The 18,292-nt window shown below is 47.7% G+C and overlaps 1 protein-coding gene across 4 annotated transcripts; it reads left to right on the top strand.

Annotated features, from left to right (window-relative positions):
• The first annotated feature begins 2,592 nt into the window (after window positions 1-2,592).
• Window positions 2,593-14,268, top strand: Cdk16 (cyclin dependent kinase 16). 4 transcript variants are annotated; one of them, XM_028884843.2, is made up of 16 exons: window positions 2,593-2,675; window positions 8,037-8,244; window positions 8,755-8,888; window positions 8,989-9,114; window positions 9,208-9,264; window positions 9,363-9,477; window positions 10,095-10,189; window positions 10,284-10,346; window positions 10,600-10,723; window positions 10,927-11,047; window positions 11,124-11,221; window positions 11,310-11,415; window positions 11,497-11,539; window positions 11,692-11,782; window positions 12,832-12,909; window positions 12,993-14,268. In XM_028884843.2, the coding sequence occupies exons 2-16, from the start codon at window positions 8,043-8,045 to the stop codon at window positions 13,028-13,030; spliced, it is 1,491 nt and encodes a 496-aa protein (XP_028740676.1). In that variant the 5' UTR covers window positions 2,593-2,675; window positions 8,037-8,042; the 3' UTR covers window positions 13,031-14,268. The 4 variants fall into 4 exon arrangements, with proteins under 4 accessions (XP_028740676.1, XP_028740691.1, XP_037054724.1 ...); XM_028884858.2 differs by lacking the exon at window positions 2,593-2,675 and adding an exon at window positions 2,693-3,102; XM_037198829.1 differs by lacking the exon at window positions 2,593-2,675 and adding an exon at window positions 7,627-7,857.
• The last annotated feature ends 4,024 nt before the right edge of the window (window positions 14,269-18,292 follow it).

The following is an 18,292-nucleotide window of genomic DNA, read 5'->3' as shown; positions in this document are numbered from 1 at the left end:
GGAGGTCTCTCCATCATGTGGGTCCCAGGGATGGAACTCAGGCAATTAAGCTAGTCATCCTCTCAGCCTTATAATGTTTCTTCTTTTGAGACAGGATTTCTATGTAGCCTGGCTGTCCTAGAACTAGATATGTAGCCTCAAACTCAGAGATCCACCTGCCTCTGCCTCTCAAAAGTGCTGGGATTAAAGGGGTGCACCACCATGTCTGGCCTATAAATTTTTGAAAGTTTTTTTTTTTTTTAATGTGTCCCAGGTATGTATGTGTTTTAGAGTATGCTATGTGGATGCTTGAGGCTAAAAGGGCATCCTCACTATGCAAAATGATGGACTGAGGTCCTTCTTAGTTTCATATTTTTGTTTGATTTTTTTTTTTCAGGCAGGGTTTCTTTGTGTAGCCTTGACTGTCCCAAAACTAACTCTGTAGACCAGGCTGGCCTTGAACTTAAAGAGATCCACCTGCCTCTGCCTGCCGAGTGCCATCACCATCTGGCTAGTTTCGTATTGTATAAAATGATAAGCATAGGGAATCACACTCTGATGAGAAAAGCAAGGGGAAAATGTAAAATGAGACATTTGTGTCCATTGGTGTTTATTCACTCCATGTAATTATGTATTTTACAAGAATGACATCCCTTGGAGCTGGAGATACAGGTAGTTGTGAACCACTTGATGCTGGTGTTGGGAACCAAACTCAGGTCTTCTGGATGAGCAGCAAGTGCTTGTAACCACTGAGCCATTACTCCAGTCCCAGTTCCATTAATTTATATTTTAATTGTTTAAAAGTTGATCAATGAGCTGGGCATTATGGCGCAAATGGGCTGGAGAAGTTGGCAGAGTGCAAAGAAAACCAAGTGTGGTGGCATATGCCTGTAATCCCAGCACTTGGATGGTGGAGGCAGGAAAAAATCCAGACTTCAAGGTCATTCTTGACTACATAGTGAATTCAAGGCCAGCTTGAGCTACAAAAGACCCGTCTGAAAACAAAACAACAAAGTGTTGACCAAGACTGTGTATTAGCTCAGCAGTGGAACACATACAATGTTGGGAATGAACTTTAATACTGCAAGTAAATAAACATCTAAAAATTAAAAACCGCACTTTCAAAAGGCATACAGCCAAGTGGGGATCTGGAATAATGAGATTGCAACATAATGAAACGAGTGTGGATATGGGGCAAATTCATTGCAGGCAAAGGGAACAGCAAGTTAAGTATGAAGTCCCAGAGGCTCAACTGTGCCTGCTATATTCAAGAACAACTAGAATTGAACAATTCTGTTGTGAGAGGAAGGGCAGGAGATTGTCAGTTAAGTGACAGACCTGATGTCTAGCCTAGCAATGAGGACTTTAATGGCTGAGGAAGTCCTTGCCAATAATGAACCTTGCTTGAAAATCCTAACTGGGAAGGGAGGAAGGAGGGAAGGCAGGAAGACTGACCAAGGCAAGCCCAGAAGAGGCAAGGAAGTTCCTGCGTCCAGTGTAAGGAAGTCTCATAAGGCCTGCAGAAATGTTTAGGATATTTTCTAGAGAGAGGAATGAGAGGTTAAGTATGTGCCAATGTTGGCCGTGTAACAGAACCTAGTAAAGTAAATAAGACTGTGTGGCAGGCAAGGCGGTGGTGGCACACGTTTTTAAGCCCAGCACTCAGGAGGCAGAGCCAGGCGCATCTCTGTGAGTTCGAGGCCAGCCTGGGCTACAGAGCGAGATCCAGGACAGGCACCAAAACTATACAGAGAAACCCTGTCTCGAAAAACAAAACAAAACAAAAAACCAAAAAAAAAAAAAAAAAAAAAAAAAAGACTGTGGCGGGTAATTGAAAGGTGTCAAAAAAAAAAAAAAAAAAACAATTTGGGGAGCATGTAAGCGAAGAAGTTTCACCAAAGCCAAAGTTCCAAACATGCCCTCTTAAAGGTCTGCCTTTCCTCTCAGCCTAGGTTCTGCCATACCAAGAAACTACAGGAGAACCTGGGAATGGTTAAGGGAGGGACCCAACTGATTGAGTGCTCTTTGAACCAATTATATTATGGGATATTCAGAGAACTTCTGAGAGGCGCTCAGAACAAAAAGGCGAGCCCGAAAACCAATAAAAACCCTGCAGAGGAGGCAAGCGAGGGGAAAGCGAGATCACGCCTCTTCAGCTTTGCCACGCCCTTCATTCTTGCTTGGCCTCACCACAGGGAGCAAGTCCGATTGGCTGAGCGACAAATTTTAAAGGGCGGGGCTACTACGTTTCACAGTGGGAAACGAGCTAGAGGTGGAGGGAGGGTTGCAGGGCGGGGCTAGATTGTCCTATCTTAGGTGGGAAAGGCCAATGATAATCCAGGACACCTCGCCTAGAAAGTCAACTCGAGCCTTTAAATTCTTGTTTCCTGAGGCATCACAAAGGACTAGAACTGCTTGGCTCACCTGTTCTTTTCCTCCTTGCAAAAGTCTCGGTTGCCACCATGGGGATGTACCAAGTGAGACTGTAGGGGAAGCAATAGGTGACTGGTACGCCAGGCTACTGGCTGCTGTTCACCTCGATGCTATTAAAATTCTGGCAAGATCAAAACTGACTACTAACCCACCTCTACATCCCCCTGGCGCCGTTCCGGGGCCAACGCCACATTCCCCGGTGGGCACGCAATGGCCGCACCCCCTCCCGCTGCAGACAGGTCTTTTGGTACACTCAGCCCGAGGTGAGTCTCCTCCTTTCCAGCGCGTGCGTGCGCATGCGCGAAGCGCGGCGCGCGCGGCTGTTGGGCCGCTGGCTGTGGGGCCCTGGGATCCTCTGCGTCTCCGCGAGCAGTCCGCTTTGAGTCGGGAGCCGCCGTGAACACCCGGATTCCAGCGGGCGCTTGCGAGCACGGGGGCATCGCCCGCAGCGGCCAAGCTCATGGCCGGCTGAGCGGGACGCCGCCTCCGCCTCAGCCGCCGCCGCCGCCGCCGCCTCTCCCTCCTCAGCCGGCGGCGGCCCGGGCCCAGCAGCCATGGCCGAAGACTACTGGGACGGTCGCCTGCGGCGAACTGGAGGAAAAGGAGGTCGCGCGGCCTCATTTCAGGCCGCCGCCCCAGGCGCCGCCGCGCCGGCCCCGCGGCTCTGAGGTTACTCGCGCGCCCCCTCCGGTGAGCGTGTCCTCGATACTTAGGGTGGGGGCTGCTCTTCCTAGAGAACCGACCCGATCCTAGGCGGTGCTAGGACCAGAGTTAGGGGGTTCTGGGCTGCTTGGCTGTCAGGTGCCCCCTCCCCCTCGGGTTTCCCAGAATGCACCGGGGGGTCATTTGGGGCCTCCCTGACCTTGGTCCCGCCCTGGGCCCCTGTCCTGGGAGCTGAGGATGGGAAATGCTGTGGATCCTAACGGGGAGAGGGATGATAAAAGGACTAGAGTTATGGGAATGGATTGATAATGTAGTGGTGAAAGATTCGAGGTTGCTAAGGGGATAGTAAAAAGCCTTACGACTGAGTTCAGGCCCAGTGAGTGCTTGTGGAAGTGGGTTGCAGGGCCATGAGGGACGCGAGGATGTATAACGGGGGGGAGGGGGGCGCAGTCCAAAAACATGTAATTGCGTGTAAGAGCAGTCCCAAAACATGCTAATGGAGGTTAGGGCTGCAGAGAAGCCCAGTGTAAATGGAGAAATAGTGGTAGAAGTACCAGAAGGTGGCCAGTAGAGTCAGGATTCTGAGGCCCAGTATGTGAAGATGAAGGTCAGGATAATGTTAATATTGTGTTTGTCCACGGGGTTAGGGGTGGCATCTTTTCTGGAATCCGGGTGTGTTCGTGGAGGTAGTTGATGGACTCAAACGTTGAGTGTGTGCTGATGACGGAGGGTCATGGTGGAAAGGGTATGTTGTAATAAAGATCTAGGTAGTGTGGAACCCAGTATATGCCATTGCAGGCAGAACTGTTGAAGGACCTGAGGGTGTGTGTAATGGGGCGGGGTGGTGGAAGGCAGGCCTGTACTATTGGGTACCAGAAGTGTGCATACATGTGTATGGGAGAGTGCCAGTATATGGCGCTCAGCACACCAAGGCTCACAGTGAAATGTGAAGAAAGAGAATGTGAATTTCCAGAAAGTATGGGGTAGTACTGTATATGAAGTTCTAGAGCAGTGGTTATCAACCTGTAAGTCACTACCCCTCTGGGGGTCACATATTAGATATCCTGCATATCGGGTATTTGCATTATGAGCCACAACAGTAGCAAAATTATAGCTTTGAAGTAGCAACAAAAATAATTTGAGATGGGGGGGTCACAACATTAGGAAGATTGAGAATCGCTGCTCTAGAGGCTGCTACTGTGGGTTTAGAACTACACAGACACTTAAATGTATGCTATTGGGGGACGAGAGCATAAAGTAAAATATGCTGATGAACATCAGAACACTGTGAATACTGTGTTCTTCCTGTTCATGGGCCACTGAAGTGTGTTGAATCAGGGAGTGCTACAGGGGCAGTTTGGGTGGGGGAGGGATGGGAATCTAGTGTGTAGTGGAAGAAATAGAGCTGTGAAGGAAAGCAATTGTGAACCAAAGGCTTAATATTAATAGTAGGGGGTAGGGGTTGAAGCAGAGGGGATAGGAATAGGTGATGCTGTAACGTGTGCCAAAGTGAACTGGAGCCATGAAGAACTCAAGTGTATGTTAATGGGGCTCAGGGTTAAATAGAGGAGCTATAAGTGAGGATCAGTCTGACACAGAATACTGTGTTTGTCCCTGGAGAATAGTAGGGCTAAGTAAGGATTCAAGGTATGCTAATAGGGAGTCAGGACTGGGTGAAGCCTGATGTGTGCTAGTAGGAGTCAAGACAGAGTGAAGATTCAGTTTGTGCTGAGGGAAAGGACAGTATAGTGGAAGTACAGGACAGAATGTATGTTAATGATGGTCACAACTATAAAGGTAAGGGTTAGAGAAATGGTTCAGCTATTAAGAGCATATACTGCTTTTCCAGACTACCTGAGTTCAGATCCCAGCGTGCACATGATACTCACAACTGTGAAGGGGCCTGAGTGTAAAAAAAAAAAAAAAACAACTGGTCAGGGATTGTACAAGGTTCACTATGTACTAATGTGACTCAGAGCAGTGTGAAGGTCCAGAGAATGCCGATTTGGGTCAGCTGTAGAGCACCTTGAGTGCATGTTAATGAGGATCAGAATCCAGAGAGGGCGCTATGTTACTGGGGTAGGGCAGTGCTACAGAGAGGCTAAGAAGCATCGAGGCTAGGAAGGGACTCAGAATATGGAGGTGGCGACAGGAGTTGCTTAAAGAGGACAAATACGGGCTGGAGAGATTGCTCAGCCATTAAAGGCTAGACTCACAACCAAAAATATAAGAGTTCGGTTCCCAGCACCCACGGCTGTCTCTCCAGCCACCACCCCCCCCAAAAAAAAGAGGGCAAATACACACTAACAGAGTTTTGAGTGCTAAAGGGAGTTAGAGGTAAAAAGAGAAATCATGAATGTTAATAGGAGTTAGGTGTAGTGAGGGCACGCCTTTAATCCCAGCACTTGGGAGGCAGAGCCAGGCGGATCTCTGAGTTCAAGGCCAGCCTTGCCTACAGAGTGAGTTCCACGACAGGCTCCAAAGCTACACAGAGACAGAGAAACCCTGTCTCAAAAAAAAAAAAAAAAAAAGATGTAGTGAGAGCCTTCTTGAGGGTCTAGTGTGTGCTTAATAGAGGTCAGGGTAGAATAGAATGTGTTGGCGTATTAGAGTATGACAGCTGTATGCTCAGTGGTCAGAATTAGTGTGAATGTCCTGGTATGTCAGTAGCCTGGGGACAGGTCAGTGTGTCTTTTTGTGGGGGAAGTGCCAAGAAGGACAAATACCATATAGTTGTGGAATTCTTTTTTGGTTTTTCGAGACAGGGTTTCTCTGTGTAGTTTTGGTTTCTGTCCTGGATCTTGCTCTGTAGACCAGGCTGGCCTCGAACTCACAGAGAAGTGCCTGCCTCTGCCTCCCGAGTGTGGAATTCTATTTCCCAATTCTTGCTCCTTCGCTTATTCTGAAGTCTGTAAGCTCAGAAACTGAAATTATGTTATTTAAGTTTTGCTGCTCATAAATGCTTAAGTGTATCTGATTCTAAGTGTCTGTCCCCCTCAAAGAGTTGTATAATATCCTGTCTTCTTAAAATTCCCCAAAAGATGAGTTCTGGAAAATGTCCAGTCATTGAGGGTTCCAGTTTGTGGTCATAAATTAATTCATAGCTCCCTCCCCATCCCTCATTTTCTTAGCCCCTTCCCTTATTCCTGTCACCACATACAAAATAACTTAGTATGAATGTCATATGGGGACAAAAGGAAGTCTGAGAGCTGGCCACTTTCTAGACTTTAGATCCAGTGTTCAGCCTCCAAGGTCAGAGTTTTATGGTATTATTCTAGGTTCTTTGTGGGTAGATCTTACCCTTATTTGTCTGAGGTTTCTTCTGCTAGGCTGACTCTGCCTCCCTTCTAGAGGTAGCAGGCAGAAGTGGGAGTAGGAACTGCTGGAGTAAGCACTTTGTTTCAAGGTAACAGATGAACCATTTCTCTTCTTGAATCCATCCCTGGCCTTATCCTCAGCCTCCTATCTAGCTTTACTTCCCTTGGGCCCTGGGCCATCTCAAGACCTGCTGTGAGTACAGATGGTTCCTGAGCCAGGTCTTTCCCCTCCTTGCTGGCCCAGAGCCCAGGAATAAGCAGAAGAATGTCTACCTAAACCTTTTGGTACCCCCATCCCCTCCAGCAGCCCATCTAGGTCATCTTCCTGTCAATTCTAGCATCCCTGGGTGTCTTCTTTGGGGTAGTCTGTGTCTGGGACTCACCTCAATAAAGGTTGGTCCTAGGCTCTCAGCCCCTTGATTCACTGCTTCTGTATGTACTTTTTGAGCTTCTACTCAGTGTCAGTCACTATTCCAGGTTTTTAGGCTATAGCCATGGCCTTAACATACAGAAATTACCCTGGTGGAGCACATCTTCTAGTTACGGCGGTGAGAAGACAGACAGTTTTAAAAAAGGGGGGGCGGGGACCAATAAGTAGAAGGTATTATTTCTGAGGTGGTAGTGAACTAGGGGACACGTTGGCAAGGTGTAGGAGCTCAAGACTGAGACTTTAAATAAGGTAACTCATGGAAGCCTCATGAAAAATGCGATATTTGAACAATGGGCTGGAGAGGATGTGGAGTAAAATATTTTACAGTCTTCAAAACAACCAGTGTACAGATTCTGAGGTATAAACTGTTGGGTGTGGTGCAGAACAGCAACTAGGAATGATCGAGGAAGAGGTGAGACCAGAGAAGTAATGGGGGTGAATGAAGTATATAAGACATATGGACCACAGTGAGGACTGCTGTGTTTATTTGGGATGATAAGGAAGATGTGGTATATTCTCTAAGGAGAAAAGAAATATGACCTAGTTTTTTAAAAACCTGGATTTGGACCCTGTGGATTCTAACCCCATCGAACCTTTCTAGCAGCTCTGAGGATAGCTGCTGTGTGTTGAGACATACCCCCCCCACAACTGCATCCAGTGGTTGGGTCTTTGCAGCCCTCCCCCATTTGGATAGAGAAGTGGGGTGACCCATTAGTCACCATGACAGTGGTTGCTGGGGGAAGTGAGAGGGTCCCTGTGGGCCACAGGGAGCATTCTGCCTGGCAGTTGGGGGCAATGTGGGGCTGGTGCCATCGAAACATGCCATTCTATGGGCGCACCCAGGACCTTGTCACTAGTCCTTTGGTTTTAACTGAACCCTTTGTCCCAACTGTGGCTGCATCTGTCACTAGTGCTGCACCTGAGGATAGCTGCTGTGGAGTCCTATGCTCCCACAGTGAGACTATTGCCCTAGAGACCAACAATCTACTGAGTGGACCCTTGTCCTCAGCCAGCCACCCAAGTCTTAGTACCCAGGTAGACTACTTAGGGATGGGCTAACAATAACAAAGGGCCCTATCCATGCTAAATTTCCAAGTATCTGTAGTGGTTGAGTGGGCACTGACATGTTCTAGGTTGTTGTGGTCTTTCAGGAACCCATGATGATCAAGCAGATGCTAATGTGGTCCACATTTCTGTTCATGTCCCCTGTTCAGGTTGCCATGGATCGGATGAAGAAGATCAAACGGCAGCTGTCAATGACACTCCGAGGGGGCCGAGGCATAGACAAGACCAATGGTGCCCCTGAGCAGATAGGCCTGGATGAGAGTGGTGGTGGTGGTGGCAGTGACCTTGGAGAGGCCCCTACCCGTGTTGCCCCTGGGGAGCTTCGCTCTGGACGGGGCCCACTCAGCTCTGCACCAGGTGAGTCCACTTTGATTATTCTTTCTCCCTGCCCCAGCTCCTAGATACTACCTCCCAGTGCATTCCTTAGACTCTTGTTTTCCTTCCTTTTTTCATTTTCTCCCCCTTCCCTATCATCCATTTCTAACACTTTCTGTACTTTATCCTTGACTTTATATCCAGGCCCCAATCGGGAGGAATGGTACCTTGCCTATTGCAGCTGCTCTCTGCCTTTTTCCTGCACTCTGTGGTGCCCCTCTTAGTCTCATTGGGTCTGCCTTCTCAGGGCTCTTGGCAATACCTGTCACCACTAGCCTTCTGACCCATGGGCAGCTACCATCTCAGCTCATCTCTGATGGAGTATACTCTACTAGATGACATTCCATATCTGTCCTGGGCCCACCTGGATTTCCTAATCTGCTCTAGGGGCCGTGTATACACATGGATATGATGAAGGAATATATTGTTTGGGGGGCAGGAGGGAGTGTTCTTGACTCCAGTGGCCTGGCATTTCCCTCTCCCCACCACCAGAAATTGTGCACGAGGACATGAAGATGGGGTCTGATGGGGAGAGTGACCAGGCTTCAGCCACATCCTCAGATGAGGTGCAGTCTCCAGTGAGAGTACGCATGCGCAACCACCCACCACGGAAGATCTCCACTGAGGTATTTGATTCCTGTCCTGCTGATGGGAGAGTTGGAGAATGGGGTTGTGTTTGGGGAGGTGGAGCTTATGATCATGCTTCTCTTTTATCTTGGCTGCTAGGACATCAACAAACGCCTGTCACTACCAGCTGACATCCGGCTACCCGAGGGCTACCTTGAAAAGCTGACCCTCAATAGCCCCATCTTTGACAAGCCTCTTAGCCGGCGCCTCCGCCGTGTTAGCCTGGTAAGCATCTTTTTGTCTACCACCTATCCCACCTATCCCACTCTCCCAGTGCCCTGCTCCAGCCTGCTTCAGCGTACCTCCTTTACCCCACAGTCTGAGATTGGCTTTGGAAAACTGGAGACCTACATCAAGCTGGATAAGCTGGGTGAGGTGAGACAATCAAAAGAGGACCATGGTGAGGATGGGGGTCAGTATGAACTCCATGCAACCTCGTTGCACCTCTGCTGTCGTACTTCCTCACACTCCAGGGTACCTATGCCACTGTCTACAAAGGCAAAAGCAAGCTCACAGACAACCTTGTAGCACTCAAGGAGATCAGACTGGAACATGAAGAAGGGGCACCCTGCACTGCTATCCGGGAAGGTACAGACCCCATCCTTAGACTTTCTTGACTCCATGACACATACACTCTCTATGGTGAGTAAGGATTCAAAGACTGGGGTTTCTCGGACCTTCTCTCCTTACCTTTGCAACATTGTAGCCTTCGTGAGAGTGCCCACCATCTATATACCCAGGTAATAATTGAGGTAATTAGGGATCTAAATGGATCAAGGAAAGTGAATTAATTACAAATTATGGTGTTTGCTTTCATTCTTCGAGCACTCCTTAAAGTGTTCAGAAAATCACTTGGAATAGATTTGAATTACACAAAAAATGAGTATAAATTCCAGCCTGTGTGCTTAGGTTTGGACAAGACCCCTTCCCAGAAAGCAAAAGCAGATTGTGAAAATATAGTGTCACATGAAGTTGGGGCTGTAGTCCCACGCTCTTGCTTGGTACTCTTGTCTAAGCCTTATTTTTTACATGTGGACACACCTACTTCTTAGCATATTGTAAATCAGAGCTAGGTGCTCTGAGGCATTACCCTAAACTACACAGGGAAAGAAGGAAACCTCTAAGCTCATATCTGTCTGGTCCTTATCTTTATTTTGAGGATGGGGCTCTTACTGTTGCTCAATTCTGTTCCATGCTTTCTACAGTATCCCTGCTCAAGGACCTCAAGCATGCCAACATCGTCACACTACATGACATTATCCACACAGAGAAGTCCCTCACCCTTGTCTTTGAATACTTGGTAAGGTTGGATAGCAGTAGACCCCAGGGAGGTGGGAAAATGGCCAGGAGCCATAGTATGTGACTCTTGTTCCTGTACATTCTTTTGTCCTCAGGACAAGGACCTGAAGCAGTACCTGGATGACTGTGGGAATGTCATCAACATGCACAATGTGAAAGTGGGTGTGGGACAGAAAGCAGGATTAGGAGGGGCCCCCCCACTCACCCACTCACTGTACAAATCTCCCTGGCACAGTCTTCCTGTATGATGTTTTTACTGGGAGCTCTTGGAGGGCATTGGGAGCCTGTCATCTTTTCTGTAATAAGACATTGGGCTCAGTGTCTGTTTGGGAGGGAGCAGTGCCTGCCTGCTGCCAAGTAATGAGCTAGTGGATATCTTTTGACTTCTGCCTACCATTCCTGGGTCTGCAGCTGTTCCTGTTCCAGTTGCTCCGTGGCCTGGCCTACTGCCACAGGCAGAAGGTGCTACACCGAGACCTCAAGCCCCAGAACCTACTCATCAACGAGAGGGGAGAGCTCAAACTGGCAGACTTCGGTACCATCAGCCTCCCCTTTCTTCCCTCTGACTCCTCAGCCTTAATCTCCAAGCAACTCACTTCCCTATGACCACCCAGCTTCATTCCCCTTCAGCCTCTCCAGACTTTGATTATGGCAGGCATTCTTAGTCCCAGTCATACTCTATTCCAAGCTTTGCCCACAGTCTCCTCATTCCAGCTGCTCTTTTTTTTTTCCTCCCAGGCCTGGCACGTGCCAAGTCAATCCCTACTAAAACATACTCCAATGAAGTGGTGACGTTGTGGTACCGGCCCCCTGATATCCTTCTCGGATCCACAGACTACTCTACCCAAATTGACATGTGGTGAGGAGAGGTGGAAGTGTGGAAGGGAGTGACTCCCCAGCCAACTTCCCCTACTCATGGTGCCTTTCTTGCCCAGGGGTGTGGGCTGCATCTTCTATGAGATGGCCACAGGCCGGCCCCTCTTCCCGGGCTCCACAGTGGAAGAACAGCTGCACTTCATCTTCCGCATTTTGGGTGAGGAGGAAGTTTGTACCTAAGGAGCTGTGGGACATGCAGGAAAGACCTGAGATGTTTGGGGTAACTTGCTTGTCTTCTATACTAGGAACCCCAACTGAGGAGACATGGCCAGGCATCCTATCCAATGAAGAGTTTAGAACATACAACTACCCTAAATACCGAGCTGAGGCCCTTCTGAGCCATGCACCCCGGTGAGGCTGATGGGTAGGTGGGCATTAGGGGCCAGAATGTCTGAACTCAATGTAAAGTGCATCTCCTTATCTTTGTGTTAGACTTGATAGCGACGGAGCTGACCTCCTCAACAAGCTGCTACAGGTGAGACTATCTTTGGAGGCCAACCTTAACAGGGATGGGGTTCCAGGTGTAGGAAATGGGACCTTCCCCAAGGGCAGGCTCTGAGGAGGGCAGGTCAAGAGACCTATGTTGAAGTAACAATATACCAATACAGTCTCTTCTGTCCAACTCAGTTTGAGGGTCGCAATCGGATTTCTGCTGAGGATGCCATGAAACATCCATTCTTCCTCAGCCTGGGGGAGCGGATCCACAAACTTCCTGACAGTGAGTGTAGTTGGGGAATGAGTGGGTGGCTCAAGTTGGGGCTGTGGAGAGCAGAACCGCTGGCATGTAGGGTGCTGGTTTGTGCCATCACTAAGGAGGGAACATCCTCATGCACATGTGGCAGGTTATATCTATTAGAAGAAATTTTGTTTTCATCTTGGATTCCTTTCAATTTTTATGAAAATTCTCATATAGTACATACAGATGCAATACCCAAAAAAAGTGTACACCACAGTTTTTGCAAACTAAGCACCCATATAACTTTCAGACAGTTCAAAACCAATGGGAGAGGTTCCCCTAAAGCTTCCTTATACTGTATTTGGCATTTCCGGCCCCTTCCTATATTAATAGAGCTAGCTGGGGGATTCTTTTGAGGCAAGGTTGTGCTAGGTAGCCCTGGCTTGTGGTGTGGTTTGAGACAAATATTCATGTGAATCAGATAGACCTTAGGCTTGCTATGTAGCTTAGGATGACCTTGAACTCGTCTTGCCACCACCTCCCAAGTGCCGAAATTAGGTGCATGTTACCATACCTGGCTTTCTATAAAGATTATTAAAAACCTCATTTTGGTGGGCTGCTGTTTTTATTTTGGGGGACACTCTTATCCTCTTCACTATTGTTGCCTAGGCTAGCCTGGAACTTGTGATAATCCTCCTGTCTCAGACTCCTAGTAACTGAGATTACAGGCATGAGCCACTATGCCTGGCTTAAAAATCTCAGCACACAGAAGAAAGAGGAATGTGGATTTCTGTCAATTCAAGGCCAGCCAGGTCTACATAGTGAGTTCCAGCAGAGCCAGGGTTATAAAGACCATGTCTCAAAAGTAAAACAAACATTATTATTCCTGATAAACTTAATACATTTTTTATCTCATGCAGTGTTCTAGTAGTAGTCCATGTCCTATCTTTAGTTACAGGCAGTTTGATAGAAGAAAGTCAAGCTTCTCAAAGAAGGGGCAACTTGTTCTAATTCACTCAGTGAGGTCATGTGAGTTTTGTTCTGGGTAGACCCACAGGTCATCCCCCACTTACATGTCTCTCTATCCACAGCTACTTCCATATTTGCACTAAAGGAGGTACAGCTACAAAAGGAGGCCAATATTCGGTCTTCTTCTATGCCTGACTCAGGTACGTGTGGTCCTCCCCTCCTCTTGCTCCACCCACCTGTCTGCTTATCCACTAACAGCCATTCACTCTACTTTCCCCTGCAGGCAGGCCAGCTTTCCGTGTGGTGGATACGGAGTTCTAAGCCAAGTTCTAAGCCACAGACCAAGGCCCCAGCAGGCAGCAGCTGGAGGGATGCCACACCCCTCACAGGGCAGCCCCCATCTGCAGTCCTCCCTGCTTGTTGCCTGCCTACCTGCCTGAGCCACACTTTGCTACCAACTTGTCCCCTGCCACCTGCCTAAACACCCAACAACTGGCCTGGCCTGTCAACCCATCCACTGGCCTGTCAAGTCAACCATTGGCCTGTCTGCTGGGTGCTAACAAAGCTCTCACCACTACTTTGCTTGATGTGTCTCTGTCTTGGTAGTTGCCGGCGGACAGAATGGCCATGTCAGTCTCCCACACTAAGGCTAGGCCTTCCCCTCTTCATCATGCTCTCCCCCAGGACCACTACCCCATGGCCAGCCAGAGGTTTGGAGCTTGCCCAGGCCAGGGCCCTTGATTGACTTTGAGTAGAAGGTGGTGATGCCTTGGGTCTGAGGCATCCTCTGCCTGATTTCCCACCCGTCCCACCTGCCTCTGTATGGGCCTTCTTTTTTTGTTAGTTTCTTTTATTGTTTTTTATTATTATTTTTAATGAGGTTCTCACTTTTTAATGCAATATCTCTGTATACAGACTGGCTGGGCCCTACTCCCTGAGTGTTGGCCCTCCTACAGTATTTTGTGCAATGAAGTCCCACTCCCAGCCTTTCAGAGGCAGGGACCCAGACCCTGTTCAGATCCTGACCATCACTAGACCCTGGGATTGGCTATGGGAAAGCATGCCTCAGCCACCTTCCTCCCCATCTCGTGTCCCCAGCTATAGGGGGACCTGAGAACTACCAGAGACTGGGAGATGGATATTTGGGGGCCTATTTTTTTCCCTCCTTCAGTCCTGTAGCCGGGGCCTCCTTCCTTCTCAGGGTCTCCCCAGCCCAGCTCTGCCTAGCCCTCATGCCCTGTCCCACTTGGTGCTGTTGAGTAGGGCTCTGCCAGGATTGACCAGCTTTGTGAGGAGCCATATATAGTATGTATATGTGCACAAGCAGGGGGCATGTGGGAGCTTGTGCCCAGTTGTTATATCCCAGTCCATGGGAGGGTAAGGCAGGGCAAGGACAGTCTCCTGGATGGATGGTTTGCTCCCCTTCCTCCACCCTAAGCCTTGGGACCCTTAAATGGGGTGGGAGGGCAAGGGAGGGTGCCCTTCTAGTGGGGTTTGGGGGGATTGGGTTCCTGAATGCACCATAATCGCTGTATGAAATATTAAAAAAAAGTCTAAAATGAAAAGTCTGGTTGTAAATCATCATAAAGGCAAGGGGGCTTAAGCTAGGATGATTACTGGGACATTGGTGAATCCATACCTGGTCCCATCAACTAAAATCATTGGGAAGGAGTTGCCTGGAAGTGTGGTGGAACTATGAAAAAAAAACTTGACGGAATTGCACATAGACTGGTGGGATGAGTTGAAGCAGTAGGGCAGACCTAATTGTGTTACTGGGAATCAATAACTGAGCAGAAAGGAGTTAGATTTATCCAGCAGTGTGGACAAGCCTGACAGAATGGAGGCAGAAAGTATATATAAGTTGGAAGAAATTTGGAAGGCCCAGTGTATCTAGAATGGTATAAGGCAGAAAGATCCAGTATGACTATATTGTCTGGCTGACACTATGAAGAGGCCAATTAGAGAATGAAAGGAGAGTAGATTTTTGACCACTGCTTATATAAAAGGAATCCTTGAATAGACTTAGAAAAGTTCAAGAGTGAAGTCATAGAGCCAGAAGTTTGGACTGCTGTTTCTGGAAATTATCTGTATGGTGAAGTTTGCAACAGCTTGAGCTTTGGAGATGGTTCAGTTGGTAACATGCTTGCTATTGTGCAAGCTTGAAAGCCTGAATTCAGCTCCCCAGCACTCATGATTAAAAAGCTAGGTGTAGCCAGGCAGTGGTGGTGCATGCCTTTAATCTCAGTACTTGGGAGGCAGAGTCAGGTGGATCTCAGTGAGTTCGAGGCCAGCCTGGTCTACAAAGCAAGTTCCAGGACAGCCAGGACTGTTATACAGAGAAACCCTGTCTCGAAAAACAAAACAACCAAAAAAAAAAAAAAAAAAACTGGGTGTAATGGGCACTTGTAATCTCAATACTGGGGAGTAGAGACAGCAGAATTCCTGGAGCGTGCTGGCCAGCCAGCCAGTCTAAACAACTGGTGAACTCCAGGTGGCAGACCCTGTCTCACAAAGATAAAGTGGAGAGGAATTGAGGATGACATCCTTTGTTGACTTCTGGCTTCTGTATCTTTGTACACACAGCACACAAACAGTGGCACAGCCAAGACTTAACTTCAAGTGAGAATAGGGCCTTAATTTCCTCTGTCCATGAATAAATACTTCCATCCCACCATCTTGGGAAGAGCCAAGAAGAGACTTGTAAGCAAAAGGGGTGGGCAGGCCCAGGCAAGTGCAAGTGGCTGTTTATGGAAGCACAGCAGTGGTGACCTAATGAACCTCTTAATCACTGTCCTTGTAAGCACTTAAAAATCTCAGTTTGAAACTACAGTGTGCCACAATGGCTGTCCAGTCCCAGAGTTGAAAAAGTACAGTCCAGTGGTAGTAGCACACACCTTTAAATCCATCACTCGGGAGGCAGAGGCAGGCAGGTCTCTAAGTTCAAGGCCAGCTTGAACCCAACTAGTAGGGGTACACAGGGAAACCCTGTCTCAAAAAAAAAAAAAGGACACATTCCCATTTCTGTCAGTTTTGTAATGGATGGGATATCCACAAATTCCTCAGCAGATTCCTATGCCCATTCTTAGGTATGGGAAGGGATTGGCCCCTGGAAGGTGAAGAAACCAGCTCCAGGGATGGGGAGGAACAGATTGCAGAGAGGCAATAAAAGTCGGATTCATATGGGTTTAAAGATCAGCTATCTACTTGTGCTAAACTCCATTTTAATACTTTACGTTCTTTGGGGGTGGGAAGGAAGTTAAAGGAGTTCATTCTTTTTCCTTCAGGGCTCATGAAATGACCTCATCTGTGTCAGGTTGGATTAGAGGATAGAATCATACTAACAGACACCCTACAGAAGCTAACTGAAACTAAGGTAAATTAGATCTTGTGAAAGTGAGGAGGGTTGAACTGTGCAAGGAGACATGTATGCACATGGGTTTATGTAGGTATGGAAAGGCAAGTCTTAAAAGTTTGTTCTTGCCTGTGTGTACTATTTGTTAATAATGAAGGCAATCACTAAACCAGCCCCAAAGTCATGATCTTGAGGAGTTTGTGGGTTGTCGGCAGGTGAGAATGGCCAATAGAAAAGTAGGTGAAGTGGTACAGAGAAAGTCATCACCAACCTGTAGGGCTGAGAGCCCTAATAGAAAATGGTAAACAGCCTAGTAGGATGTTTCTCCACCAGAGACAACCTCCCCACTAGAGGACATCTGGTAAAGTCTTGGAGGTACACAGCTTTTGTTGTCTTGAGGGTTGCCACCACTTCTAGAAGAGGTCAGGGCACAGGTTAATATCCTACAGTGCTTCCCACAATGAAGAAATTAAAATAGTGCTGAAATTAAAGTCTGGCCTAGAGCCTGGCACACCTGTAACCCTAGCATTCGAAAGGCTAAGGCAGGAGGATCACCATGAGTTCAAGGCCAACCTGAGCTTCATATTCAGAATTGAGACCCTATATCAGAAACTCAACAAAAGAAACCCTGGCCTGTTCAATGGTTCTCAAATATTTGGCTTCAGATTCCTTTATATAAAGTTTTGAGGACACCCAAAGATTTTTTGCTCATTCCAAAGTACCCTCTGGGCAATTCCGTTATATATGCATGATTATGAGAGTGAAGATACTGCAGAAATAGTGTTGACTTAGTGAAACCCCCAAGAGGGTTTTTTGAGCTGATAGCCTGTGACCACAGTTTGAGGATCTGCCTGATGTTTAAGATCACAGCTCTGCAACTAGGTCTACACTGCTACAGCACATCCTAGCTGGGGACAAATGATGCGGCATTTCTGGCTCTTGGCTTCCCCCATTGTTAATCATGGGCCAACAAATACAGTACCTGCCACCTGAAGCATTTATTTAAATCCAACAAGTCACTTAAATTGGGCATACTGGCCGGGCGGTGGTGGCGCACGCCTTTAATCCCAGCACTCAGGAGGCAGAGGCAGGCGGATCTCTGTGAGTTCGAGGCCAGCCTGGGCTACCAAGTGAGTTCCAGGAAAAGGCAAAAAGCTACACAGGGAAACCCTGTCTCGAAAAACCAAAAAAAAAAAAAAAAAAAAAAAGGGCATACTGGCTATTGGTTATGCCTCCAACAAACACATGGTTTAGAGCTGACTTCAGATTTGTCTGGTGAGTAACTCTAGTTCAGGTAGCTGAGAGTTGAAGTGCATGCCTGTAATCTACACTTCTGAGGCTCAGGCAGTTGGATCAAGGCAAATCAAATGCTAGCCTGGGCTTCATAGAGTTGGGGGCAGTTCTGGGGAAAGACAGATCACACACACACACACCCTAGTTCAGGAAGGCAAGCCTTCCAGCTGTGAGGCTCTCAAGAGGTGGTAAACTTTTTGTATTTTATTTAAAAAAAAAAAATAGAGTGGGCAGTGATGGCACAGGCCTTTGATCTCAGCATTCCGGAGGCAGGAGGATCTCTGAGGACACCCTGGGAGCAAGTTCCATGACAGCCAGGGATACACAGAGAAACTCTATCTCGAAAAAACAAAACCAAAAAACCATTTTACTTTATGTGTATGAATGTTTTCCCTATATGCATGTATCTATACCTTTTGCATTCCTGCTGATCCCCTGGAACTGGTGTTTGGATGGTTGTGAGCCACTATGTGAATACTGGGAATTGAATCCCCATCTTTGCAAGAGTAACAAGAGCCCTTAACCACTGTGACATCTCTCCAGCCCCTACATTTGGTTTTGATGGATGAAAAGAGTAGTGCAATGAAAGGTAATTCTAGTTAGGCTAACAAAAATGCTGCTTTCACAGTAGGGGCCACAGTCCTCAACAGAGCAAGGGTCAGGAAGACTTGCCATAAGCACTCTTTATGAGACCCCAAACGCACATATTTGCTCATCTTGAAAACCTTTGGCCTCCACCTTCCATAAGACCTTTTGACCTAGTGTTAGAATTCCACAAGGCACTAGTGTCTTAGTTCCAAACTGGACGGTTAACCCCTGGTATTAGTTGCACAGATCACAACCCACCACTCAATTTCCGTCTAATTGTGACGTTTCCAAGATGGCAGTAGCCCCCTGGTTGTTGGGGGGCTCTGTTTCCGTTTCCGGGACAGAATCCG

This window comes from Peromyscus leucopus, chromosome X, assembly GCF_004664715.2.
Source record: "Peromyscus leucopus breed LL Stock chromosome X, UCI_PerLeu_2.1, whole genome shotgun sequence".
NCBI classification, from domain to species: domain Eukaryota; kingdom Metazoa; phylum Chordata; class Mammalia; order Rodentia; family Cricetidae; genus Peromyscus; species Peromyscus leucopus.
The sequence above is the reverse complement of the archived record's forward strand: the minus strand, read 5'-3'. Positions and strand labels throughout refer to the sequence as shown.

What these genes read in the sequence shown, in the direction of transcription:
- Cdk16 (XM_037198829.1), top strand. Translation starts at nt 7,642, where the DNA reads ATGCCATTCTATGGGCGCACCCAGGACCTTGTCACTAGTCCTTTGGTT. An exon ending in CACGGAAGATCTCCACTGAG is followed by an intron (nt 8,889 to 8,988) that starts GTATTTGATTCC and finishes CTTGGCTGCTAG; the next exon opens with GACATCAACAAACGCCTGTC. An exon ending in GATCCACAAACTTCCTGACA is followed by an intron (nt 11,783 to 12,831) that starts GTGAGTGTAGTT and finishes CTCTATCCACAG; the next exon opens with CTACTTCCATATTTGCACTA.